This window comes from Hippoglossus stenolepis, chromosome 7, assembly GCF_022539355.2.
Source record: "Hippoglossus stenolepis isolate QCI-W04-F060 chromosome 7, HSTE1.2, whole genome shotgun sequence".
NCBI classification, from domain to species: domain Eukaryota; kingdom Metazoa; phylum Chordata; class Actinopteri; order Pleuronectiformes; family Pleuronectidae; genus Hippoglossus; species Hippoglossus stenolepis.
In genome coordinates this window covers 940,487-967,436 of record NC_061489.1, presented here as the reverse complement: position 1 = coordinate 967,436, position 26,950 = coordinate 940,487, and the positions used below count along the sequence as shown (strand labels likewise).

General features: G+C 40.3%; 1 protein-coding gene across 1 annotated transcript; it reads right to left on the bottom strand.

Moving 5' to 3' along the window:
- Window positions 1–11,025: 11,025 nt before the first annotated feature.
- Window positions 11,026–24,140, bottom strand: mmp17b (matrix metallopeptidase 17b). The gene is made up of 12 exons (XM_035162323.2): window positions 24,069–24,140; window positions 22,046–22,256; window positions 20,971–21,103; window positions 20,694–20,841; window positions 20,410–20,518; window positions 20,044–20,221; window positions 17,302–17,478; window positions 15,632–15,728; window positions 14,559–14,632; window positions 14,319–14,468; window positions 13,409–13,669; window positions 11,026–12,380 (listed from the first exon to the last, which is right to left on the bottom strand). Exons 2-12 carry the CDS (start codon window positions 22,172–22,174, stop codon window positions 11,986–11,988), a joined length of 1,851 nt encoding a protein of 616 aa, XP_035018214.1. The 5' UTR covers window positions 22,175–22,256; window positions 24,069–24,140; the 3' UTR covers window positions 11,026–11,985.
- Window positions 24,141–26,950: the final 2,810 nt, after the last annotated feature.

Genomic DNA, 26,950 nt, shown 5'->3' with positions numbered 1-26,950 from the left:
AGATATATTATAGATAAATATTTGAAATATATAAAGGATGAAAGAGAAATAAATATTTACCACTGCACACAAATTTGTGGTAAAATAGAAACAAAACTGCATGTAGACAAAAAAACTGCACAAGAGTAACTGAAATTGATTCAGATGAGATTACAGCAAAGAGGAAGTGGTAAAGATGCTGTGGTGTGTATGCTCACATTAGTATAGAGCAACAAAATCACGTTACAGAGTGCAGATTGGAGCATTTCTGTCTCAGTGGCAACGTGAACATAACATTTTAAGATTATTATCTAATTCCTCAGAACATTCTCCTCTGTAAAAGGTAACAATACACAGTTTGTTTCATATGGTGTACTTTGGAAGCTTACATAAAGACTTAAATCAGTAAAACTATATCTGATTGCTTTACTCCTCCTCCCCTCCCATTATGTAACATGGCGTGTAACATCTTCTTATGTAATACTAAATCAGTTTGTTCTGAAGAGTTGGAATTTGTGACACTTAAAAGTCACAAAAACATGATAAAATAATGAGAGGTACATATATTTTTGAATCTCTTGTATTAGTTATCTTTATGTGCTTCTTAACACCGTTTCACCGATGGGAATCCCAGAATTCTTTCTTTTGAGTGTCCCATGAATCCAATATCAGACTTGAGATTTTAGCTTACTTGGTAAGCAGCCTTTTGATTTTTAAGTCATTAATATGAATCCAAAAAACATTTTGATTCGTCGTAGAATGAAGCTAAAGATGAAAGCCAAATCTGGTGAATGAAAATGACAGAGAAGGTGGCAGAGTGCTGAGATGCAGTCAGAGTAACAGCAACAGAGGATATCTGATGAAAAAACGAATGTTCAGACTTACATTTATGTGGGCTGAGCTGCAGTTCTTAGAACAATCCTGTCAAATCAAACAAGAAATAACATCTCAGAAGAGGTATCAGCACCATCTAGTTAAAAACCAGCTTGTTGGTTTGCTTTTTACACTCTCTCTCTCTCTATCTCTCTCTCTCTATCTCTCTCTCTCTCTCTCTCTCTCTCTCTCTCTCTCTCTCTCTCTCTCTCTCTCTCTCTCTCTCTCTCCCACTCTCTCTATCTCTCTCTCTCTCTCTCTCTCTCGCTCTCTCTCTCTATCTCTCTCTCTCTCTCTATCTCTCTCTCTCTCTCCCTCTCTCTCTCTCTCTCTCTCTCTCTCTCTCTCTCTATCTCTCTCTCTCTCACACACACACACACATGCTCACACCAAAATATCTCACATATATCTACATATGTGTGTGTGTAAAATGTGTCGAAAGTAAACCACCTTACCTTTTCCCTCAGTCCAAAAAGGTCCACATTTTTTGTGAACTCATGTAGAACTCGACCTGGCACGACGAATGAATGATGAAGGCTGATGAAAATTGGCAGCAACAGTAGAGGCAGCATCCATGTGGAGGTGGTGGAGAACCCAGTCATGGCTGATAGATCACTATAAAGGTCCAAATTCACTATGTGAATTAAGATATATAAATGTTTTGTATGTGAATAAGTAAATCAGTAAAGTTTTTGTCTGGGATGTTCTTTTGTAGCTCCAACAAATTATTTTAACCTACACCTGTACTCGCTGTATGTTGTAGAAAGTTGTACACACCTGAACCTCTACCTTTGTCAATGGATATGAGCCAGGTTTTTAGCTTTTAATACATCAGGATGGGTCATTTCCAAACTTTTGGGGAAACCCTGAATTATTTTGTCCATCGTTTGATTATTTGTCTCTGTCAACATGCTCCCACACAGGACGTCCTTACTCAACAGGACCCTGACACGATGGCAAGAGTGATGCAGCATGTATGTGGTGATGCTAGCCACATATCAGGGAAATCTGATTGCATATGACTGTTACGGCATTTCCTCAACTCTGTGAAGTCAGATAATTTTTCTGCAGTTTATAGGTCACTGAATGAACTGCAGTAGTTTATTTCATCCAGCCAGTATATCCTTAGCTGGGAATTCACATAAGCCTCAACTGTGCCAGAGTGTTTGCCTAAACACAAAATAATAATTTGATTGTGTTCTGTAAGTGCTTATTTTTAGCTCAAAAGCTTGGTGTGGATAAAAGCTCTGGCGAAAAAAGGAATATGTAAACTGTAACTTACACCTTAGTCTGTCCTCAGACTAAGACTGTGTCTTAAATAAAAAAAGTGCATGTTTGTGGTATTTCAGGGTTTGTATTAAAACATCTATACAAAAAGTGAGTGTTGCCTCAACCAGGCAATGTCAGTATGATTGTTGACTGACTGGTTTGAGTATTTCTAAAACTGTTAATCTCCTGGGATTATCACACACAACAGTTTCTTGCCTTTTTCTTTGGAATGAAGCAGAGGAGGATGGCCAGACCAAACAGAGGTTGGTATGGTGGTCCAGGGGTATGTATTGATACGAGATTTTTTTCCCCTGTGCACACACAGAATTTACAGCTAGTGGGGCCGTGAGGAGATATTAGCAGAATTTCACGAAAGATGTATTAAATTAATATGCCTACCCTACCTTTAATAAAATCAGATATTTTTGTAAAGTCAAGAAACATGGGTGCTCTACATTTAGCTCTCTTAAATATTCCGATGCCCCTATAAAATACTGAACGTATCCAATTTCAGGACTTTACTGGTGTTGTGGAAAAATGTATGGGCACATCTACAGGTAGTATACACCTGCTAAATAAAAATCTGGAGGATTTGGCTTTAGGATATTACAATGATGCTTATAGGATTTTTTTACACATACATTTTGGAACACAGAATTGCAATACACCACTGATTTCATTCCCCTTAATCGCCATGTGATTTAATTGTCAAGAACTTTGTTTGGTAGCATTTCCATTAGGACTTAATATTGTTAAATGTCTGTGATTAAGGTGTGGAAATAGAGAGAGGGAAATAAACCTCCAGGTTAATTGTGAGTTGTTTAATTGTTAAATTTCATTTCATCTTCTAGTCTAGCTAGTTTATAGTACTAGCAGTATGTAAATTGGAGTGGTTGGAATGCTACTTTGATTAAGCTGGGTTGAGTAACAGAAACTTTTATACCAGGTGTTGTAACAAGTAATTATTACAAACACCCAAACACACAAACACACATTCGTGTATATATGTGTGTGTTGTATGTCTTATGTCTTACTCAAGCTCGGGTCCTAAGGAGATTGAAGGTTCTGCACTCTTCTGGATAGAGGTTTCAGATGCCAGGTTTGTGCCTGGGATCTGCTGGAGCCACGTACTATATATATATATATATATATATATATATATATATATATATATATATATATATATATATTTATATAATAAGCCACTCTAATGTAATCTAAGCTAGGCTGTCCCAGACCTATAACTGCTCTGGACACACAGATGATGATCACTTACATGTGCTGTATTCACAAATGTTTATTTAAGGCTCTCTTTGTGACAGTTACAGAAAATGACAGCTTAAAGAAATGATTATATTCTAAATGCATTCCATAAGGATAAACTGTAGCCCAGCAGAGTACATTATGAAACACAAAATAAGTCAGCAACTTAAAGCCTCAAAGCTCCACATCTCATTCAGCAATTACAAGATCAAGATAAAAGCAACACATGTTTTGTCATTTTTTATAATTTCCTTTCTTTTTTAACTTTTTGCTGTCATTCTATTTCCTCCTCTTACCTCCCTTCATCTTTTCTACTCAAGAAACTCACTCCTCAAGCTTCCCTCACTGTCTGACAAGTTGATCAGCTCCTCAACCTGATCACCATCCTCATCCTCATCTTCCTCCTCAGCCTCCTGTGATGTCTGTGCCTCCCCCTCTCCTCCTCCCTTTCCCCCCAACTCCAGGTAGCCCTTGGCAGTTTGGTTGACCAGCCCGTCACTCTTGGTTCTCCCTATTCCTCCTCCGCCTTCAGCTTTTCTTTTGACCGGCTGTACCATCAGGATACCCTCATCCAAAATGGGGGTCCCTTCAGGGCTGACTTCCTCTCCTGCTGCCTGACTGGCTCGGTCTGCACTTAGAGTATGAGCGCTGGGATCAAGAGTGACAGTGGTCTTGCTTGTGCAAAGACCCATGATCAGTCCTTCTGATGTGGTGTTGATGTGATGTAAATCAGGTCCTTTTAACAATTCTCGTTGGTAGCTGTGGTTTGTCAAATCAGCTGTTGCGTTGTGTAAAGAATAACATTCATTCATAAGCAAGAATGTAAAATAGATTCCGTGCTTGATTCGATGATCCAAGTCTCCTTTCGCTCCACCTTTCGAAATGGTCAAACCAAAATATTCATGAAATTTTACGATCCAAGCATCTGTTTTCCTGTTGAAAATCCCTCATTAGCATTATATCTTCATGATTGTTAAATGGAAGTCAGATGAAAAAGAAAAGGAAAAGACTCCTCTTGAAGACTGGATTGCAGTTATCAAAGATTTTGTGAATGAAAGTGAACTTGGTAAGCTCAAGAAAGAATAAATCATTTTGTAAAGTCCTCAGAGTCCTGAGGCGTGTTGCTAGCAGAGATGCTCCCATCCACACTGGCTGAATTTATTCATATGGTTTGAAATGACCATAGAACAGAGGTGCTGGAGCCAGACTTCTCTTTGCCTGTGTTCAGTCCATACAATAGGTTTCCTCTTCTTCTGTCTGGAGATATAAATGGAGCCAAACCCATCCAGTGTATCTGTCTTTTGCATCGGACCACCTGGAAAATGTGGGTGGGCAAAGTGAAGTGGTATTATCTACTCTAGTTGTCATACCTATCTACCAGCTCAGTACTGAAATACTCAGCAAAATGATTCACTATTGAAGTTGCTCAGTGGTCAGTATCAGTTGACCCTAGACCCTAATCTTAGAAAGTCAAATTAAGTGAATAAAGTCAACCAAGGTCTGTAAGCAACAGAGCTCAGACCTATTTAGGATGATTACATGTTCATTTTCTATACTCTGTCTTTTTATTGTACAAGGCACTTTTCCACATAAGGTTTTAGCAGGCTTCATTGTTCTCTATATCTCAACTGGTCCTCTGAGGGTCCTTAACATGAACCCACAGAGCTCTTAGAATGCACAGTGTCAGAGACGAACAGTCTGTTTGTGGCAGGTCAGCAGATTTTAATAGGCACTGTAAATCACACGATTAGAGAACGAATCCAGGTTTATCTATAATAGTTTTATGTATAATTTATCTCTTCAAACCTGCTGGAGATCATGTTAGAACAGAGTCAGGGGTTAAGGGATTGTAAAACGGCACCTTCTCAAGCAAAAAGCAAACATTTGACCGCAGATTTGTGGGAACTACTAATAACAGCTACTTTTTCTGAAATGAACAATTCAACAATCATGCCCATTCTTACTTTTATCCCGATGGAAGAGAGGAAGCAGGGTTTGGACTGCTCTTTCAGGCTCTCTTTTAATTCCTCTCTCAAATTGTTCTGTCACTCTTCTTATGTACAGATAAATGCAAAACTATTAATGATTTTGAGTAAAGTGTGTACCATTATTTGAATTATTTCCCCAGTTAAGTGTGAAGTTATAAACACCTTCAACTTAAATTTTCCCAATTTATTTGTCCCCATAGGGCAATTTGGGTTCACAGCAAGGGGTGCAACACATAAAACATAAAACATGGATATATAGTACAATAAGGGGTCAGCATCTTGCTATCTGTTATACAACCAGCCATCATCAAGGACATTGTCATCAAATACATCATAGTAAACATTGTCACCACCACCACCATACAAGAGCCAAATTGTCTCTTGTATTTGCTCATGTCATTAAAAACAACACTACAACACCAAACTCAGCCAAGTGATCAGCCTTGGTCACACAGCTCTTCCCCCATCCTGAATTTAAAAGAGAGATGGCTGAGGGGATAAAAGAGTGTTTGTACCTGTTTGTCTTAACTGACGGGAATCTGAACCGAGAGCCGGAAGAAAAATCTAGAATTCAGAGTATAGGAGTTGGGAGCTGTTGGATTGCATAACCCTTTCTTCCTACCTGTCTTTTAAAACAGGTCAGATAACCTATTCTGCTGCACTTTTTTCTTTAAAGTATAGTTTCATTACTCCTCTTCATATTCTCTCACCCTTACATGACCAACTATAATCACTGTTCAGTCAGGCAACTCACATCTAAAATCGTTATTGCAGCACCCTGAACATCTTTAGTTTTGACTTCACTTTCGTACATTTCCCCTGTTAATTATTCTCATCCTCCTTGATCTGAGTGCAGCCTTTGACACCATTTTTCATAATATTCTCCTTGACATACTAGCCTCCATTGGCATCACTGATACACCCCTGGACTGGTTTAAATCGTATCTCTCTGGCCGCACTCAGTTCATCTAACTCAAATCTTTCAAATCCCGGCCATTTCCAGTCACTACTGGTGTTCCCCAGGGTTCTGTCCTGGGGCCCGTTTTGTTTATCATCTATATACTTCCTCTTGGCCATATCTTCCGTATGTTTAAGACCAATTTCTATTGCTATGCGGATGACACCCAGCTCTACCTGTCCACCAAACCTAACTCCATCCTCCCGCCTACCTCCCTCTCTGATTGCCTACAGGAAATCAAATCCTGGTTCTCCTGCAACTTCCTCAAACTCAACAGTGATACAACTGAGGTTCTCCTTATTGGCACCAAATCCACCTTAACAAAATCAAAGGTTTTTCCCACACCATTGAAAATTCCTTAGTTTCTCCGTCCTCTCATCCTTGACAGCACCCTATCTTTCCAAGCTCAAATCAATAATGTTCCCGGTCCGCATATTTCCATCTACATAACATTAATCGCCTCCGCCCAACCCTCACACCCAACAGCGCCGCCATTATCGTTCAAACCCTGGTTAAATCCTGCATTGATTACTGTAACTCCCGCTCGCATCGTTTCCAAACCCCCTCCATTAATCACATCACTCCTGTCCTTCAGCAGCTTCATTGGCTCCTGGTCAATACCGCATTGTTTTTAAGAATCTGCTCCTCAACTTAAAGGCCATCCATAATCTCGCTCCTCTATACCATTCTGTACTCCTGCACATCAACACACCCTCCCGCACTCTCAGGTCTTCTTCTGCCATTGACCTTACTGTTTCACCTGCCCGCTTGACCATGGGATCCTTTTTCCTTGTTACAGAATGTCAATTTTCATTTGACAAACCTACAAAATGTTTTATTCACTGTTAATTGTATTGATCTTTTTGATACATTGTTGTTGTTTTTTTGATTTTTATCTCTGCCTTGTAAGGTGGCCTTGAGTGCTGTGAAAGGCACCTATAAAATGTATAATTATTATTATGATTAGAGCAGCGCAGCTCAAGTTGACTGCCTGAACAAGCTCATAAGTGTTGCTCTAAACGTCATGACTTTATCTGGTACTTGAAAAATTAGCTTTAGTTCAGAACATTTTAGTGCTAATAAAAATAACAGCAGTAAGGTCTACATGTAGTCGTAAACAATAAGTTTGAATATGTGAGTATTGGATGCTCACAGCTAAGACACAATCTCAAGTTTAGACATTTTGGCTTTTTCAAAATTGGAAATTACAAACAAAAAGTTACAAACTGAAATAGGTTTTGTTTTCTTATTGTCATGTTTCCAAAGTTGAACCTAGCAGCAAATTAAAGTTGCAATTTAAATGTCATCTACCAGAACACTATTGTAATAAGGCATTTTTATTTAAGTTCTTTAAAGTAAGTAATCAATAAATTTGGCATGTGTCATTTTATCAATATTTATTCAAATGTAAATGTATCATTGGTTTTGTGATAACTAAATAGTTAATTCTATTGTTTTCTGTCTTAAGATGTGTCTTGTGGGTTTGAGTAACCAATTTAAAACTCATCTTAAACGCTCAGTCAATCTGAAAATTGAAAGGTCTTTATTTCTCAACTCTGACAGCCTGTCAGATGGCTGAGATAGGGAAAGTAGAAGCAGCTGGCTTGTCTTATCTCTCTGCTGTGACAAATAGTTCTGAACACAACAGCACATGGTTTTCCACCTGTCAGAAAGGGAAAATTCACAATGTTCCTCTGAACTTCCACAGTTCAGTCAATTATTCTCCCTATGAGGAGTGCTCAGAAACTGGAGTCACCAATTCATCAATTTTTTTGTATGATTTTGTGAATAGTTTTATGTGAATGAAGATAATAAGTGATAATAAATAAGTGAATTATACAGGTATTACAGATGAAGAGCTTTAATGGCATAACTGTGAATTTAATAAAATATGTTCCATGTTTAGACTGATTCATGTTTTCTTTGATGTTATCTCAAAGTGCTGAAGTTGTGGTAGTTTGAAGGATTGCAGCTTATCTTACTACTAGTTAGACTATGAGTCTAATAGGGCAACCACATCAACCTCTCCACTGCACTTGCAGTAAATCGCATAGATGATGTGGAATCTGAGGATTCCCCTTTTCAATACTTAAGTGATCCAGCTGGGGGAGTTCCAGTGAGCTAGGTCACAGCCTTGACATATCACTTACCAAAAACAATGCAACCTCATTCATTATAAGGAATATTATCAGCCTACTTGTAGGATGGAGATGAGTGGAGTATAGTTGGCTTCCCCTACCACCACCTATGTTTTTACTGTTTATCAGCATTAAATACTTAAATATTAAGTACTGTCCAATTATTGTCTGTGGACATCTTACTACATTAGTATACGCAAAAAGCAGCGTAATGCATTACTATGAACTGTTTTTGCTAACAATAGCTAGCTGGTTAATGTAAACATTGTTCCTGTGCAACTGGAAAGCTATCAACTTGGGTTATTCAGGTGTGACGTCATTCAGAGAGCTGAGCTCCGAGGTGCAATGGAACGCAGCAACCGACACTCGTAATGATAGCATATCCCTCAATCCATTTTCTATCAGGTAATGTTCATTACTCAACTCAAAGGGGTTTTTCCATGATATTCTAAACATCAGATAATGGACTTTGTGCTGCATTTGACACTATAGATCATAAGATTCTGTTACATAGACCGGAACAATGTAGGGATTAAAGGAACTGCAATAGGCTGGTTTAAGTCTTATTTATCAGATAGATTTCAATTTGTTAATGTTAACAATGTCTCCCCCATGCACATACAAGTAAGTCATGGAGTCTCACAGGGTTCTGTCCTTGGACTTATACTCTTCACCTTATATGTGCCACGTACACTTCCAATTGTTACATGGATTACACTTCTAAAATTAGACAAAACTGAGGTCATTGTAATTGGCCCACATCTCAGAGAAATACTGTCTGACCAGATAGTCACCATGGATTGTGTTAGTTTGGCCCCCAGCTCCACTGTGAGGAACCTTGGAGTTATGTTTGACCAGGACATGTCATTTGACCCACATATAAAACAAGTCTCTATGACAGAAGGATGCTGAGAAACTAGTCCATGCATTTGTTACCTGTAGACTAGTAGAACTGTAATTCTTAATCAGGACGTCCCAGTAAGTCTGTGAAAAGCCTCCAGTTGGTCCAAAATGCTGCAGCACGAGTGCTGACAGGAACTAGAAGGAGAGATCATATTGATCCTATTGATACATTTACTCTGTAACATGTAGTAGTTATTTCAACAAATTGTAATTCTGAGAACGGTTGTTTTGCAGAATACTTTTTACTCCTACTCGGTTACATTCATGATGAAAAAAAATAACTTCTACTCTGTTACATTCGGCCACAAACTTCTCGCTACTTTTCCATGTCTAGGATTTATTAATTTTTACACGCTGAGCGAACAAAGCTATTTCCTGACAGTGACGCCCGGGCCCCACTGGCTGCATGAGCGTAACAGCTGCTCCACATATCTGCTGCGTGTCATGTTTGTTGTTGTTCACACAGGTAGTGTGTCTGCTGCAATGTTAGGTTTCTGGTATGATCAGATAGAATGGGAGGTAGAGCCTTCAGCCACCAGGATCCCTCCTGTGGAACCAGCTCCCACTCTGGGTTCAGGAGGCAGCCAGTTAAGGCAGATGTCTGTCAACATTGAGTCTGGTTCTGTTAGAGGTTTCTTCCAGCTATTTTTTCTTCCAGATTTTTTTCTCTACCACTATTATCTAGTATTATCTACCACTGGAACTTAAGGAGGGGATTGAGCCTATAAAATGCCCCGGTGGTCAGACATTGGAGGCTGCAAGACAAATATTTTCACTGCACTAAGCACCATAGTAATAACTCTAGGCAAGAGAAATACCACATACAACATTCCTTGTCAGAAGATACAGATATCCTCATCAGGGAAACGTAGAAAAAAAGACCAAAGTCAACACAATTTTCTTCTGATATGGCCTCGGGAAACATAGTATTTTACCTGAAATAACGGCTTAAAAATTATTTAGATATAACAGTACACAAACTTGTGATAGGGAGAATGGGGTGTCTGTCATTGCCACAGTGCTCCCTGAATGCCTGGCTTTGCACTGTGTAACTCTAGTGTACTTGTGCAGAAACACTTGTTACATTACAGCATTCATCACACATTTGGAGTTTGCAAATATCTAATAAGAAAAAAAATCATTTCAGTACTGAGCCAGTAAAGAGACCAAAAAAGACTTGTTGAAGGAATAGAAGAGAATAAGAGAAAGTGAACAAGTAAGAAACCGGACAAAATTGTAGTTGCACTTATATGGCACTTACATATAGCACTTTGTAATTGTACTTACTTGAGCTTGTTGTTCTGGGTTTGTACCCTCATGGGTGAATGCACCTATTTTAAATCGCTTTGGATAAAAGCGTCAGCTAAATGTAACAAATGTAACAAATATCAGGCCGGCTTTCATTTGTTGGCGAGAGCAAAAAGTAAACGGATGCAGGACAGCTGCCGAAAAGGCCTTGTTACTATTGGAGTATTGATGACAATGCTATTACAGTATTAATTATGATGAATCAAACTTTTAAAATGTCACCTCTGTCTCACAGATTTGTGTTTCGTTCCAGATGCCAAAACTAATTTACCTAAATCCTGTCTGAGGTCACCATGGAAAGAATATGTTTATCTCATGCATAATAATCAGTCTTTGTACGTTTCATGACAAATAAGCCTTGGAAGTTCAAAATCATACATGACATAGCACTGTACAATGCATATTGTGTACAATATGTGCCCTTTTCATTATGCCAACAACATTGTATTTCATTAATACATGTTCAAACACTTCAGATATGTATATGCACTGAAAACGCATGTCTCATTAAAAATGCCCAAAAGTCTCTAAAACCAATCAATAAAGCTGGGAGTTGCAAAATTGATAATAGCAACATAACCTTGTATTAAATCATTGTGAAAATGAAATGTGTCTGGACTTGAGTTTACTTGATTTACTTTATTATGGACTAAGATTTCATAGTCAGACAAAAGAAGAGATGCTTACTCACCAGCCAAACACATTTTAAAATGGTATATAGTCAGCTACCATTGCGAGAATTATACAACATTATGGAGCATATACAGTATTTTTACAATTGTATAGACTGCTGTTAAGGAGCTCCGTCCGGATATTTGCCTTGCAGTCCTTACAGTTCAGAGCAGGTTTCAGTATGCATTTAACCTGAAAAATGTAAAGACATCTAACCTGGCTCAGTCCAAATTTTAACTAAGACTCAAAAACACCTCATTGGCTAATAAATTAACACACTCTCTCTTTTTTTTTAGGGACAATCACTGTATGTGTTAGAGCTACTTCTTGGCAAACAGATTATTAGTATAATGTTGCCAGGTTTGTATCATCATCTGTATTGACTAATCACCCACTGAAATGATTAATTACCAGGCTAGCTGTTTCCCTCCAGTCTGTCATCCAAGCCAGGCTAAATATGGTTCCAGCTCTGTATAACACACATGCATTAGAATTAGTGTCAATCTTCACATTTCAAAACTGTGTCTTCAAAAGGTGGAATGAATCCACATGTGAATATATAGAATGTGTGGATGGGATGCCCCTCTCAGCTATAGCCTGAGAAGGCAGCTGACTTTAATTATCTTATAAAGCTTTAATAAACCAAAAGTATCCATGTGCCCAGCAGCAAGGCACCAATAAAAGTTGTTGTCCTGTCACCCAGTGCTCCATTTTGGCAAGTGCACTGTGTCCAGATTTGTGAACTTCTGTCCTGTCTGTCATCACCTGCATTTCCAAGTTTCCCACGCTCCCTCCTCCTTCCCCCTGCTTCCACCTCCTCTCTCACCTCCCTCCATCTCTCCCTGAGCTCCTGTCTTCCTGCAGGTGGAGACAGAGTCAAGGAGAGGTCATCCACAACAGATGAGGAAGAGGTGGAATCAGGGCAGTCCAGCCAGTCCTCAGCCAAGGATCGTGGGTATCCATCTTGCGGTGAAGAACCTGGAAACATGAACTTCCAGTAGGACTCTCCTTTGAAGAGATAGATTGAGCCTTGGAGATAGGAGACAAACATCATACCCGTTTTTGCACAGTAACAAAAGTGCTTGCTTATTTATAACAATAATCTTATGGTTCATCTTATTTTCTTGGTCTGAAGTACATCTGATATTTACATGTGTAAATGTTAATCATACAAAACATTTTTATTTTGTCAGTGGTTGCTTTACAAATTATGGTGTGTGTGTGTGTGTGTGTGTGTGTGTGTGTGTGTGTGTGTGTGTGTGTGTGTGTGTGTGTGTGTGTGTGTGTGTGTGTGTGTCCTGGCACCTGGCGCGAGTTCCACACTTGGTCTCAATCTCACAATCAGCAGCTCTACAAGAACCCTGGTCTTCTCTCGGCCGATCTACATGTCTTATAGTGGATTCTATTTTTGTATGCTTCTAGTGAAACCATCAAATGCAATTTTTCTTGTTAACCTCAGGATCGCCAGAGCCGACCTGCCTGCCTACTCTCCAGCTCACAGGATCTTTTACTCAGTCTTAGCCAGCCACCAGCTTGTTACCTGCCTGCCTCAGCCAAAACCCATCCCTCTCTGTGTCTGCTTTCGGGTTCAGTTCAAAACAAAACGTAACAGTCCCCTCTCTTTATCTCCATGTTGGGTCTCAACTACCTCCTGAGGGAAATATCTGTCTCTTTAGCTCCTAAATGATCCATAGTGCAGCTTCTCTCTGGCTGTGTCTGCTCAGCAGGTAGTGGACAGTGACTGTTCACAACTGCCAGTTGAAAATAATCCAAAGAGAGCTGTGAGAGTAAACCAAGAGACTCTGGAAAGCTAAACAATGAGAATAAGACCTGCTGTGAATGTTATAATTCTCTGTAGATTAATCGCTACTAGAGATACATTTCAGAATGCAATTTGATATGTTATTGTAAAAAATATTATTGTTAAGAATATGTGTATACTCTCTCACTCACACACACACTCACACACACAAACAAACACGGAACCAGTTAGACGATGACCATGTATGACAGACGGATGACTTGGTCTGTTACGTATTTTCCTTCCATTAACACACCATTGCTGTCTGTCGTGATGCCACTGACTCCCTCTTTAAGCAGCTGAGTCCAGGTGTCTTCTTGTTTCTCTTCCTCAGCATTTCCTAAGTTTCCCCACATGGTACCCTCCTCTGGATCCCAGACCAGGCCCCACCTCCCTGCTGCTGCTTTCTTATCATCGTCATCTGCTCCAACCGTACTTAGCCCCATCCTGAGGGCAGAGAGGGGCTGAGGGTAGCCTTCCTGCAGGGACAGGTCCTTGAATAGCCAGAAGCTGGAGCCTGCAGCAAGACATGTGGAGAGTGAGATTGCTTTTGATTCAGGAGCTGTAATGACTTATTTATTTATTAATTAAATTCAGTTTAATTTTAGTTGTATATTGCCAAATAATTACATACATTATCTCAAGACACTTAAAGGTTCAGTGCGTAGAATTTAGGTGAAAGGGATCTATTGGCAGAAATTGAATATAAAATAATCCTAGTGACGTTTTCACTAGTGTGTAATAATCTAAATTGTATGAATTGTTGTTTTATTTACCCTACAATGGGACCTCTTTTTTTAAACACTTTAATTTACATCGGGAGCGGGTCCTCTCTATGGAGGCCGCCATGTATTTTACAGTAGCCCAGACTGTAAACACCTTTTGAGATTTTATGACAACTGAAGGTTACCACAGGTTCTCTTTCATGTTTGGAAGGGGAGGGCGAGGTGAGGGGTATTCAGCTGCAACATGCAGCTTCACCAGTAGATGTCAGTATATTCTACACACAGTCAAGCAAGACCTTACACAATTTTGGAAAAAACCCAACACTTCCCACAATGAGTAAGGACTTTGGCAACTGTGGAGAGAAAAAACTCCCTCACACTTTTAATAAGTAAATGTCTGTGGAAATAAAATAACATTAACTCTCTATTGTTGGAATTTACCACTGATAAAGATGATAGCATGATCTGACTGTCTCTCCAGCACAGCATGAAGACGAGGCAAGTCAGGAGGTAGATCCCTCCACAGCTTCCTGACTGAAGCCCCGCGACCCGACACCAGACCTGCACCACTGACTCGCCACATGGTCAGACCTGCAAAAGAGTGGTTTAATGATGAAGATGGAACGATCCTTCTATTTACTAATTTGTTGGGCCTAATTAAACAGTTGTATGCATTCAGACCTTTGAATAAGAAAATCTCTCCTCGTATCCTTGTCACAACGTCAAAACTGGTGTTACATCGATCTAAGGAGGAGCTAAGGGTAGAAAACACAGAGGAGGGGTGGTTGCATTAGTTTACATGCATTATCCAAATTGGTTGAGAGTTTTCAGTGAGCCCAATCTGGAAACACACATTTGGCTCACCCTCATTCAGTCTCATACAGACCATCCACCACTGCATGTACATACTGTCCAGCACTGTATTGTTTATTTGTCTTTACAAGATCACTCACTATGAGCCGTGCTTGTTCATTACAGCTCTTTCTGCAAACATTTCTCAGCTCAAAACTCAGTGCTCACTATTAACAGAAATTATGTACTAATGTAAATTAAGAAACCTGAAGACAAACAGAGATCATGTTCTAAACAGAGTGAACCGAACAGAAACGTAACAACAACCTGGTAAGTTGACATTTCGAATTTCTGACACTGAGGTAATGTAACACATATCAAGTGGCCCAATTAGTCTTAACTAAAGCTCTTTAAACAGGTTGTCTCTCACTGAGTCTCACCCATTTCCATACAAAACACACATGACAGTTTCACAAAGGTTTTATATTGTTAAATACCTGGAGAGAATGTGTGAACCTACGTGGCTCATTTCCTTTTCGGAGCCAGGATGGCTCCTTCATACACACTTAATCCAATTCCTTGTGAATTCATAGCTAATTGCTACCCCCTACTGATATCACAAGGGTGTGACATGACATAACACAAACAAACTAAGTAACAAATTCAGACAAAAAAGAGTTGAATTACTTGTTTGTCTTCTTAAAATCATGTTTTTTATTTACATTGATCTCACACATGGTCTCTCTGTAATCTGATTGATAGAAATTGTAGTGTCCATTGTAATGACTTTAATGTTTAATCCCTGTACCTTGATAAAATTAACACATATTTGTAAACCCACCCTTAATATTTTGTGCATATTTGTCATTTGTTATCAATCATGTAATAACATTTTTTGCATTTGTTGAAAGTTACGGCAAGAACTAGAACAAGAATCTTTAGTTTTGACTTGTAAATCATACCCATATCTATCGTCATGGTGGTGTGTAGCTTTGTGGCGCAACTGAGGCTCTGGTGCAAAGTGAGAAGCATCGGTAGGGGGCAGCAGGCTCCGTTTACCTAAACCAAGAACAACATACATTTATATCATGACAATAAATCATCTAGGTACAGTAGATGGTTCCTTGTGATAAAATAACACCTTTCAATGATTTCATGAAATGGTAAATGGACAGCATACAGCTCTTTTCGAGTCAGACTAGTCTCAAGGTGCTTTAAACTATGAGTCACATTCATATTCACACACACATTTATACAACACTTCTATAATTCTCTCAAAGTATCATTTGTCTATCATTCATACATTAACCATTGTGGGGGGAACTCCCCCCAACGTTCTGATCGGATACGACAGAATATCCCAGACTGTGTTTCGTGGATTAAATGGTGTGATGTCATACTCATTGATTATTAGATTAAAAGTAACCTCGACATTACTGTTTGGTCACTATACTGTTGACAACCACAGACTTTTCTATTGGTTGATTTACAAAGGTTATCAACTACTGTTAAACTACTACTGCCAAATTGGCTTTTAAATCTACTCATTATTGATGATCATCATATCAAATCTGTATCAAGTAGGCTAATAACAAAACCCTTTTTGCTTAATATCCACATAGTATTTCTATGAAAAAAGTTCAGTGTAATGTGGGACCATGTGATAACAGCAATTCTTCAAGTGAAATGCAGACATCATTGTGCTGACATGCTCACAATGACAACACTAACATGTTGATCCTTATCAGCTTTTGTTTTTAGCATGGCCATCAGGTAAGTGTGTTTGCCTGCTAACATTTGCTAATTAGCACCAAGTGCAAATTATAGCCGGGGTTGGTGGGAATGTCACAAGTATTTAACAATATCAGTGTAATACAGGAGGTTACCACAGTGGGTTCTCTCAGCATGTCGCACACAGGACATAGAGTTGTCAGCTTGAGATTTTTCTTTATTTCTGCATACGATCAAATTTACACAGTCCTTGTCTGCGTCTCTTTCCTGCCCGGCTGACTTCATGCTCTTTGTGTCTTTTCTTATGTCGGGGATCTCCGCAGACCTTGTGATGTCTGTCTCTTCCTCTGTGTCTCTCAGTCCAGCCGCTACTGCATTTGAAGAAGAGTGTGACCAGCCACCTCCATGTACCTATGCCAATCAATCACCACCTCTCTCCTACACCGCCTCTCTCCGAACCACGCCCACCTCCATAATATGGTTCCCCAAAATTATTACAATTCATCCTGTGGGGAATATGAAGGCGCATATCAAATTTCATTGGTATTGCATGAGCACATGTTAGTATATTTTTAGACAGCACTTTCTTTGCTCTTTATTGTTACTTTGATATTGCTCTCCAAACCCACAGTACCAACCCAGATGAGCATCCCAAATTCTGTATACGGTAAGGAGGAGATGCTAGGAATGCAGGGCCAGAGCCAAATGGAGACAGATGCTTTGGTTTGGTTCTTGTGCTATGCTATATGTATTCTCACATGCCAACAAGGCATGAATTAATCATCATAAGACTGGCTAGAATAGGTGTGGAAAAAAGATCACACAATAAATTGTCATAGTGGATTTGCTGATTTTTCAAACAGCAAAAGCCCAGTCAATCTTTACAGTGAAGAAGTCTTACCATAGAGCTGGGTGATGTCCTCCAGATCATTAGGTCCCAGTTGGTAGTGGAGGGGGTCGCCAGCAGGACCCTGGTAGTAAGGCCTCATCACTGAGTGGCGTGATGAGGAGTGAGCCAGGCCAAGTGCATGGCCAAACTCATGAACCAGTACTGTGAACAGGTCAGTACCCTCAGAAGCTAGGAATGAGAGGAGAGGAGAGAAAATCAGTTCAGTGAAAGGGGGGGAGGGGGAATGGTCATGAGCTTTTATTAAAATGTCCAAAACGCTCACCCAATTTAAGCTCATCCTTGCCTCCTTACCATTCTAACTTCATCTGCTCCCCATACAGAGAATTTCAACTACCACCTGTTGCAAAGATTTGATTGTTCACTCACAAAAGTTATTTTTCAGAATATTTTTTGGGACATTACTACTTTCCAATTTTTCAAAAACTTTTCAAAAACCCCCCAGGTTTTCCAGGATGCATGGTAACCAGGAGTTGGATTAAGTACCTGGAGTTCCAGGATGGCGCCGTACGAGTGGCAGCTAGTTACAGCAGCTCAGACCTCTTTTCTGTGTTTTTGTACTTTTTACGTGTTTTCATCGACACTGGTTTTGGTCGATTGTGTGTGCCTAGGGATGCACAACTGTTGAGGCTAGTTATATGCCTTTTACTATTTTTCAGGGCTTTTTAAAACAACTGTGGGAGGTCCTTTCAGCCATGGCTCCATTGTTTACACTCAGCTGTTAGCACTCTGCAACAGAAGGATACTCCCCGAGGAAAGACCAGAGATAAGAAGAAGAAGGAGGAGGGGATGCAGCGCTGGAACAAAGTGCCGGGAGAAGAAACAACAGTATATAAACTGTGTATTCCTTCTGTGATTATGGGGAGCGTGAGATCTCTCCACAATAAGATGGAAGAGCTAACGCCCCTAACCAGGCTGCAGCGGGAGTAACAGGAATGTAGCATCATGTGCTTCACAATGACCTGGCTGAATGAATTCACTCCCTCTCTGGACGGTTTTCAACTGCTGAGGGCGGACAGGAGAGCAAAGGAGAGTCGTTAGAGGAAGGGTGGGGAAATCGCAATGTTTGAGAACAAGAGATGGTGTAACCCGGGGCACATCAGTGTTAAAGGGCAGCGCTGCACAAGTGTCATCGAGCTGCTAGCTGTTAGCATTCAGCCATATTACCTACCGCAGGACTGATAACTGTCTACATCCCCCTGTCGGCCGATGCTGCAGCAGCCTGTGAGTTCCTACACACTGTAGTGTCACAGCTTCAGACATCACACCCCCAGTCCCTTCTCATCTATGGAGATTTCAACCATGCTTCTCTGTCTTTCACTCTTCCAACCTTCACCCAGTATGTTAAATGCCACACCAGGGACAATAAAACATTGAACTTACTCTATGCAAACGCCAAGGATGCATACAACTCCTCCCCCCTCCCCCCATTGGGCCGTTCCAATCACAACCTGGTTTGTCTGCTCCCTGCCTACATCCCTATGGTGAATAAACAAGAGGTTTGTGATGAAATGGTCTGAGGAGACCAGCATGGCACTGAGGGACTGTTTTTAGACCACAGACTGGGAAGTGCTATGTGTATCAAACAGGGAGGACATAGACAGTCTAGCCCACTGCATAACTGACTACATAAACTTCTGCGTGTAGAACACTGTGCCTACCCGGATGATGCAGTGCTTCTCCAACAACAAACCCTGGGTGACCCCAGCACTAAAGGCCCTGCTGAAAGAGAAGAAGCATTTTTTTTAAAGCAGGGGATAAAGAGGAACTGAAGAGGGTACAGAGGGAGCTAAGGAAGGACAAGGATGACTACAGGAGCAAGTTGGAGGAACGTCTCCAACAGAACAACACAAGAGAGGTGTGGAGAGGCCTGAAAACCATCTCCAGTCGCAGCAAGGACAGTGGGAGGGGCCCAGAATCTGGAATAGGCAAATAATCTGAATTTATTTTTCAACAGATTTGATTCACGGTACCACAGACTGCGCACCTTAAGGAGCTAAACCACTTCAGGCCAGTAGACTTGACCTCTCACCCGATGAAGACCATGGAAAGGATTATACTCAAGCACCTACACCCACTGGTGAGCACTGAGCTGGACCCCCTACAGTTCACATATTTGGTGTGGACGACGCGGTCATCTACCTCCTGCACAGATTCCTTGAGCCTCTGGAGAACACCAGGAGCACTGTGAGAGTCATGTTTTTTTACTTCTCCAGTGCTTTCAAGACAATCCAGCCATCACTGCTCAGGGAAACATTGGAATAAGCTGGAGTGGACTGCCACCTGGCTGCATGGACCATAAACACATCACCAACAGTCCACAGTATGTGAGGCTTCGTGACTGTGTGTCGGATGTAGTAGTTTGCAGCACAGGAGCCCCACAGGGAACAGTGCTTTCTCCTTTCCTGTTTAACATATATACATCAGACTTCAGACACAACACAGACAGAAAAAGACTAAACAAACTGGTTAGGAGAGCCAGCTCAGACTTGGACTGCCCGCTGGATTCCACTGAGGAAGTGGCTGAGAGGAGGATGTTGGCAAAGCTGAATTCCATCATGGACAACACCTCTCACCCCGTACATGACACTGTAGGAGCCCCTTATTCTCTTGTCTACCTCATTCTGACTTGCCTGCTGCTGTAACAACTGCATTTCCCTGGTGTGTTGATCAATAAAGTTGGATCTTATCTTATATCAGCTGAAGTCTACAGAAGCTTTCTTCACACCACTCTACCTAGTTGTCTGAAGGCCCACACCTCTTCTGCGTCCAAATGAACTCCTCCTGCCCGAGTAGGGTCTGATGGGAAAAAAGCATGGCCGACTGCACCACCTGCCCCATCGAAGGGATAGCCATCACCGTGGTAACCATGGAGGAAGTCTACCTGCAGGTCAGCTGCATGTGGACTACTCACCTAGGGACCAAGGGCAACAGAATGGAAAATGTCTAGATTTAGGCAAATAAATATAAAAAAACGTAAATATCAGCAGCTAGTTGTTCTGCCATGGATTTCTTTAGCAGGCCTTTGGCCCCATAGGATATGCATCTATGCATAATCTATCCTTTATCTCATTAATACAGCATTAGTTAAGATACACTAACCTCGTGGAACTCCAGAGTTGTCGGTTCTGCCCATACTCTTAAGGCATAGAAGACCAGTGAGCGAATTGTTTCCCGGGACAGATGGGAGGAGGAGGGATATGAATGCAACCTAGAAATGTGAGTGTGTGTTTGTGTGTGATGAAAAGACAGAGAGAGTGAGAGACATTATCACATTCAAAATGGCTGAAGCAAAGACGCATCTGTTGAAAATGGAAAATACTTATGTTTGAACCAGGTTAGCAGATCATAATCAAGTCAAGATAATGAGGGTATTCTTGTCCCACCTCCAGTTAATGTTCTTGCGTGTCCACATGGAAATAGTCCTTCTCCTTCTCTTGTTTCTCCTCTCTTGGTTGTCCAGTGATTTGGATGGTTCCTCTTGGTCTGGCATGGAACAGCGTGGACTGTTCATCAAGGCCATTGTCTCCTTATCTGAACACCACAGCACACCATAATCAGAGCAAACTCAATAAGGCACATATAGAACACAGAACAGAAACATCAATGTGTCTTAAAAGTAAGCTTGACTTACTTTTAACAACTATTGTCTAAAATCCTCACCCACAATTCCTGTGTCTTTGAGGCCGGCAAACCTCTGCATAATCCTGACTGCATTAGTGACAGCTGTCCAGGCCTGGAGCTGTCCAGTGGAGGGGTCTGAGGGTGGAAGGTAGCCATACTTAACCAACCAATCCTAAAACAAGGGCAGATAATCGCAGTAACAGAGTGTTATTCATTCATTTCAATCCTACAATGATCCAATCTCTATGCCTCAAACAGACTAACCATCTAAAAAAGAATGAAACCATTGTCTTCAAGTGAAAGCAGAAAACGTCCTGCTTGTGCTGTTTGACAAATTATTCAAACTGGATATTAACAATAAAATCTGGTTTTATTCTATGTCACCTCTTATTGCATATGCATGTAATGGTTTAGATACCCTTCAGAGTTTGACTGAAGTGTTTTCACATTTAAGATGCAAGTAATTGCCGATCACTCTTTCATACAAATCACTTTCAAACTAATTTTGCTTGTGTTTTTTCGAATCAGCCTCTTTGCCTACCTGTCTACCTTGTGTTCTTTGTGCCCAGGATCATCTGCTTGTTTTCTTGTCTACCTACCACACTCAGCTAGCACACTGAGCAGCCTAAACTTACTGCACACTCTGCCTTTGAGCTCCATTCTCACTCTAATCTTTTTTTCAACATATAACCATTTTTGTAATAATAGCGTTTTTGCTTTTGTTCACACCTCTGTGTCTATTTTCTGTGCTAGTAGCTTAATATCAGTAAGGATAGTATGTTTTACCTCATGATGATCACTATTTTCATTCTTTTCCTTTTGGACTAACTGGGATTTGGAGATATTTTCTCTTAATTAGGATGGACATGGTCTCAAACATTAAAACGGTTCAGGTTGTCAGAAAGCAGCTAGGGCCCAATATGCCATCTGAGCTCATCTCAGGTAAGGACATCCTCTCATTCAGCCAATTTCATACATACATCTTGCTGTAAGATTCCCCATCCATGTTGACAATTGCATATTTAAGGTGTGTGTGTCTATAAACTATTACTAATGCAATTCAGACTTTGCATGCCTCTGCCACACCAGGTCGATGTATTTTAATTTTTTTTACCACAAGTTGGGTGTTCTCATCTTCAGTAGGAGTCACTTGTGCGGATGGGGGTGTCAGGGTTACACCAGCAGTAAAGGGTGTTTGTATCCAGTTGCTGCTCAGGCAAAGGAAAATAATCCACATCTTCATCTTGGCTACATGTTTTTGGGTTAAATATTCATTTAAAAGGAATCTTCTGTGCTTTCAGCAAATGTTAATCCACTTTTCATCCCTGCAGTGCAACAAAACAACATATTTAACAAATTAAATATGGCACTAGAACAAGTACAAATCATTAAAACAGAAAACAATACTCAATAATTCTATACAGTATTTTTCATCCTGGACCCTGGTCACACAAAGCCAAGTCAATAGCTTTTTCCAGAGCTCTCAGACAAATCTAACAATACTAATCAGCTGATGGAAACTGCTCAGTTGTTGTAGAGATGGTTCTGCTTTGATTGAGGGACTGTCCACTTGTCCAATCCCTCACATTCCCAAGTGTTTGCGACATAGAAGACTAACAAGAGAATAAGAGCAGATAGCTCTTGATCTTCCAAATTAACTCTGTCCAATAAGCAAACACCAGAGTATCTGCATCACATAAGTGACAAAATACATAAAAATAACATTTGTTCTTAAACCAGTATTGTCAATGTAAGGCCCTGCTGCAGGATGCACATCATTTCTGCCCACATCCTCTTTCTGGTCTTTCCATATTTGTCATTATCACCTGCCTTTCATTTACACAAATGAAGAGGACACACTTTTCAGTGGGGTTTCATCCGCAATGCATTCACTAACACTAGAAAAGAAAGAACTCACTAATAATTTTAATAAATCACTTTATGTGTTTGATTAACAGTATTCCAGGTCAGATGACTATATAGTCTGTCATTTTATTCTGCAGTTTCAGAAAAAGACATCATGACATTCAGTGTCACAATAGCAGGGATGTGTTAAAGCAGTCAGTGAAAGTTTACGGGAAATATTCATAATGTATTCCCACTGGGGAGACAATCTACAAGATGCAATCAGAAGATGGAAGGGAATTACCATAAAATGTAGGGGAGGCTGCGAACTGTTGTGCAGGACACTGGTAGATGTAAGCATGTGTGTCAGTAGGAGGGGGCTTCATTTAATTAAGTTAGTGGATTTCAGTTAAAGCATAGGACAGAAAATAAAGGATGAAAGGGAGGAAGGATGAACGGAGAATGAGGACAGTGTTAGAGTAATGACATTAAAGCAGCAAAAAGAGGAAAAACAAAAGAGATCTATCAAACTTTGTGAATTATTTGAGTTTAATATGCTAAACATACTTTCTGAGAATAGTGAGTATATGTAGTACGGTTTTGTTTGGGTTTTTGTTCATATATAAAATGAAGATTCATCTTTTTGCATGAACTCTAACACATTGTTTAAAGAATTGTACACATTGTATGATAAGTACAGAACCTCTGAAGGGTAGTGGTGGAAGTTATTATGTTGGTCCAGACCAGTTGTCATACACTGCCAGTTCAGGGACAACTTCCTCTAGTTACTACATAACAGAAAGGAGAAATAAGGTGACACTTGATGGATTTATTGGTCATTCCTTTAAAAGGCTGAGTTGCACCAGTTTACTGGCTGTAATCCAGCTGAAGCTGTGGTTATTGATATATTCAAAGTGTTATCCATATATTTCAACTGTCATTCAATATACTCAGATATATAGTTGCATTGATATATATTTAATAATAATATTAATATTAATAATATATATGATAATATATACAGCCAACTGCATCTGCCTCACTGCTTGAAGCTGTACAGTAATTCTGATTATATTAGCCCTGACATATGCAACATTGTCACCATTTGGCACAGGTATTTAAAACCTTTCACACCAACACACACATCAGATTAACTTTGAGGGACATAAGATTGAGAAGATTTAGCCCAGATAGACTGCAAACAATGTAAGACTATATACTAGACACAATACTAGAGCATTTTAAAAGTTTAATTCATACTAAACATTAAAATGAAGTGTTTCCATGCTTACCTTCCTCTTTTTCCTGTGCGTCCGTTCTCCACCCTTTCTCTTTTCATCTGCCATGAGAGGAACAGATGGGTCCTTTCTCTTCTCTTGCTTCTACCCTCAAAGCCCAGCTCCTAACCCCCACTTCCCAGCCCCCACTCTCTACACCACCCTCTGCCACAATGCCATGATAAATGAAGTCTTCCATGTTTGCAGAAATAGCCTAGTTCTTTCACCCAAGAAGATTGGTGTCATTGTTTTTCTGTTAGCTCCACATTCACAATGAATATTAAATATACATCAAAATATTTTTTTTTATTGTATGTTATTCCTTTGTTCTAAGATTAAAACATTTGGTTCCAATATTTGATTTTCTGAACTTGAAATCCTGCCTTTGACACTGGGAGGATTAGTGTGTTGAATGGGTGTGTGCACATCTTAACATGTGTGCAACATCTGCATGTTAATGTATATAATCTCTAATGATCACATGAAAATTTTACTCAAAATCATTTTAGAATGAGGATTAGAAAAACTAATGAAGACAGATTTGTTTCTCTCTGTGTTTTCTTTTGTTTTGCCATTGCACCAACTGTTAGGGTCAACATGACCTCTTTCTCTAATTCCAAATGATATCCCTCTACTGAACTCTAAACTAAACTACATCCCATTAAATACATAAGAACATAAAGTGGGATCACCTTTTGGAATGATTGACAACAGCATAATAAAAATGTATGTTGAACTAGTTTATATCTTTCTTAATCCTTTAGACGGATTTGTGTCAATACTATATTTTCTTTCTGTTCCTATTAGCTGATGCAAACTATTGTGTATATTAATTTCAATCTAATCAGTTCTTTGTCTAAAGGTACAAGGACTAACACATTCAGAGTGTTTGTTAAAACCATATGGTCCTCTGATCACGGGCAGATCCAGTGACAAATCTTTCTCTGTTCGAGTCACATTTGCAGGCATTCATTTTTTTCCATAGTAAATGTATCATGATCTGCTCTCTCTGTCCCCCTTGCTCCCTTTATGCTGTCTCTATTCCTTTCTTCATCCCTTTCAGATCTGCCCTTTTCCACAAGATGTACCACTGCTCACATCCCTGCCAACTCAAACACCACTAACATAATTGATAGGTTTGTGGTGTAAGGTGGAAGATGAGTTACACAGCTTTTGTTAAATGCACATGCAATTAAACTCTTTGAGTGGTTACACATAAAGTTGATACTTTTAATGTGATTGCAAGTCAGCACTGTCATTAAAAATACATCAGCTGCCCCTGTCTTATCATACCATCAAAGGAGGTACACAAGACATTATGTGCCCCTTCCTACATACTAAAAAAAATATTTTTGTTGTACTGCTATATAATATATTGCCATTTATTACCATCTATTAGGCTGGTTGTAACCTTGGTTAGATAAACCCACTTTACACTATCTACTAAACACACAAAAAACAACCAAACTGCAGACAAATGACATTTAGCAATCCAGTAAATGGAAATTAAATGGTTCAGTCTGTCACCATGACAACAGGCTACTTCCTCATGAATGCAGATGCCAGGAGGGTCAAAGGTTACTTTGGGGTAACGGACAATGGATGCTGGGTGATGCATGGGTGGGGTTGTACATATGTGAATTGAAGTGATTGTCTGGGACTATGTGGGCCAATCCTGCTGTTGTCCACAACAGCAGAAATGCTCTTTTTGGACTGCATGGTGTGTCTGTTAACTTTTCAGAATGAGCCTCTCTGAAGTCCTGCCCACATGGGATCCTTCTGCACATAGCCACATTAAAATGTGACAGATGAAGGCTTTTGAAGACCAATGCTTATGTACAAAATACCTTTATTTGGAGTAGAACAGTTTGTACTCAACATTTTGTAACAATATATTATTTTCAACTCTTCCCGTCTACCGCAGTAAAATAATACGTTTATTAATTCTAATAAATTCTATTTTGGGATTCAGTATCTCTGAGATTGTGGGTAAGTGATGATTGAATATCTGTGGAACAAAAGTCTAGTGTGCTGTATGATAATGTTACTGACAATGACGTTGTTGTGAGGAAGCTGATCAGTTAGTGACTGGTCATCAGATAGTGGTAAACCACCGGAGGAGCTCTGGTTTGTTCTTTCTCCTGTTTTTCGCACTTTCGACCGTGTCCGGAGATCCTGTGTGGAGCCATGGCCCTCAGCTGTGAGCGCTCTGTAACACCGCGGTGCTGCCCGAGGAGAGACCCGATGCCCCCCGCGAGCTACGGAGAAGGAGACGGGGGAATCGTGCCAGAGCCCAGCGCCGTGCGAGGAAGAGACGCTACAGACCCGTGCTCCCGTCCATCGTCATGGGGAATGTTAGATCTCTTCCCAATAAGATGGACAAGTTAGTGGCATTGACCCGGCATGAGAGGAATTACCGGCGGTGTAGCATCATGCTGTTTACGGAGACATGGCTAACCACAACAACACCAGACAGTCGCCGCGCTGGACAGATTCCAACTGATATGAGTGGACAGGACAGATGAGAGCGGTAAGAGGAACGGAGGAGGGCTGGCAGTGTTTGTGAATGATAGATGGTGTAACTCTGGCACATCACTATTAAAGAACAGCACTGCTGTCGGGACATTAAGGTGTTAGCATGAGACCCCACTATACTATACTGTGGGAATTCTCCGCACCCAAAAGACCTCAGCAACTACAGGCCGGTGGCACTAACATCCCACCTGATGAACACCCTGGAGCGGCTCATCCTAAAACACCTCCGCCCCCTGGTGGGACCATCGATGGACTCGCTGCAGTTCGCCTATAAGCCTGGCATCGGGGTGGATGACGCCGTCATCTATCCACAACACAGAGCTCTTTCTCATCTGGAGAAGCCTGGAAGCACTGTGAGGGTC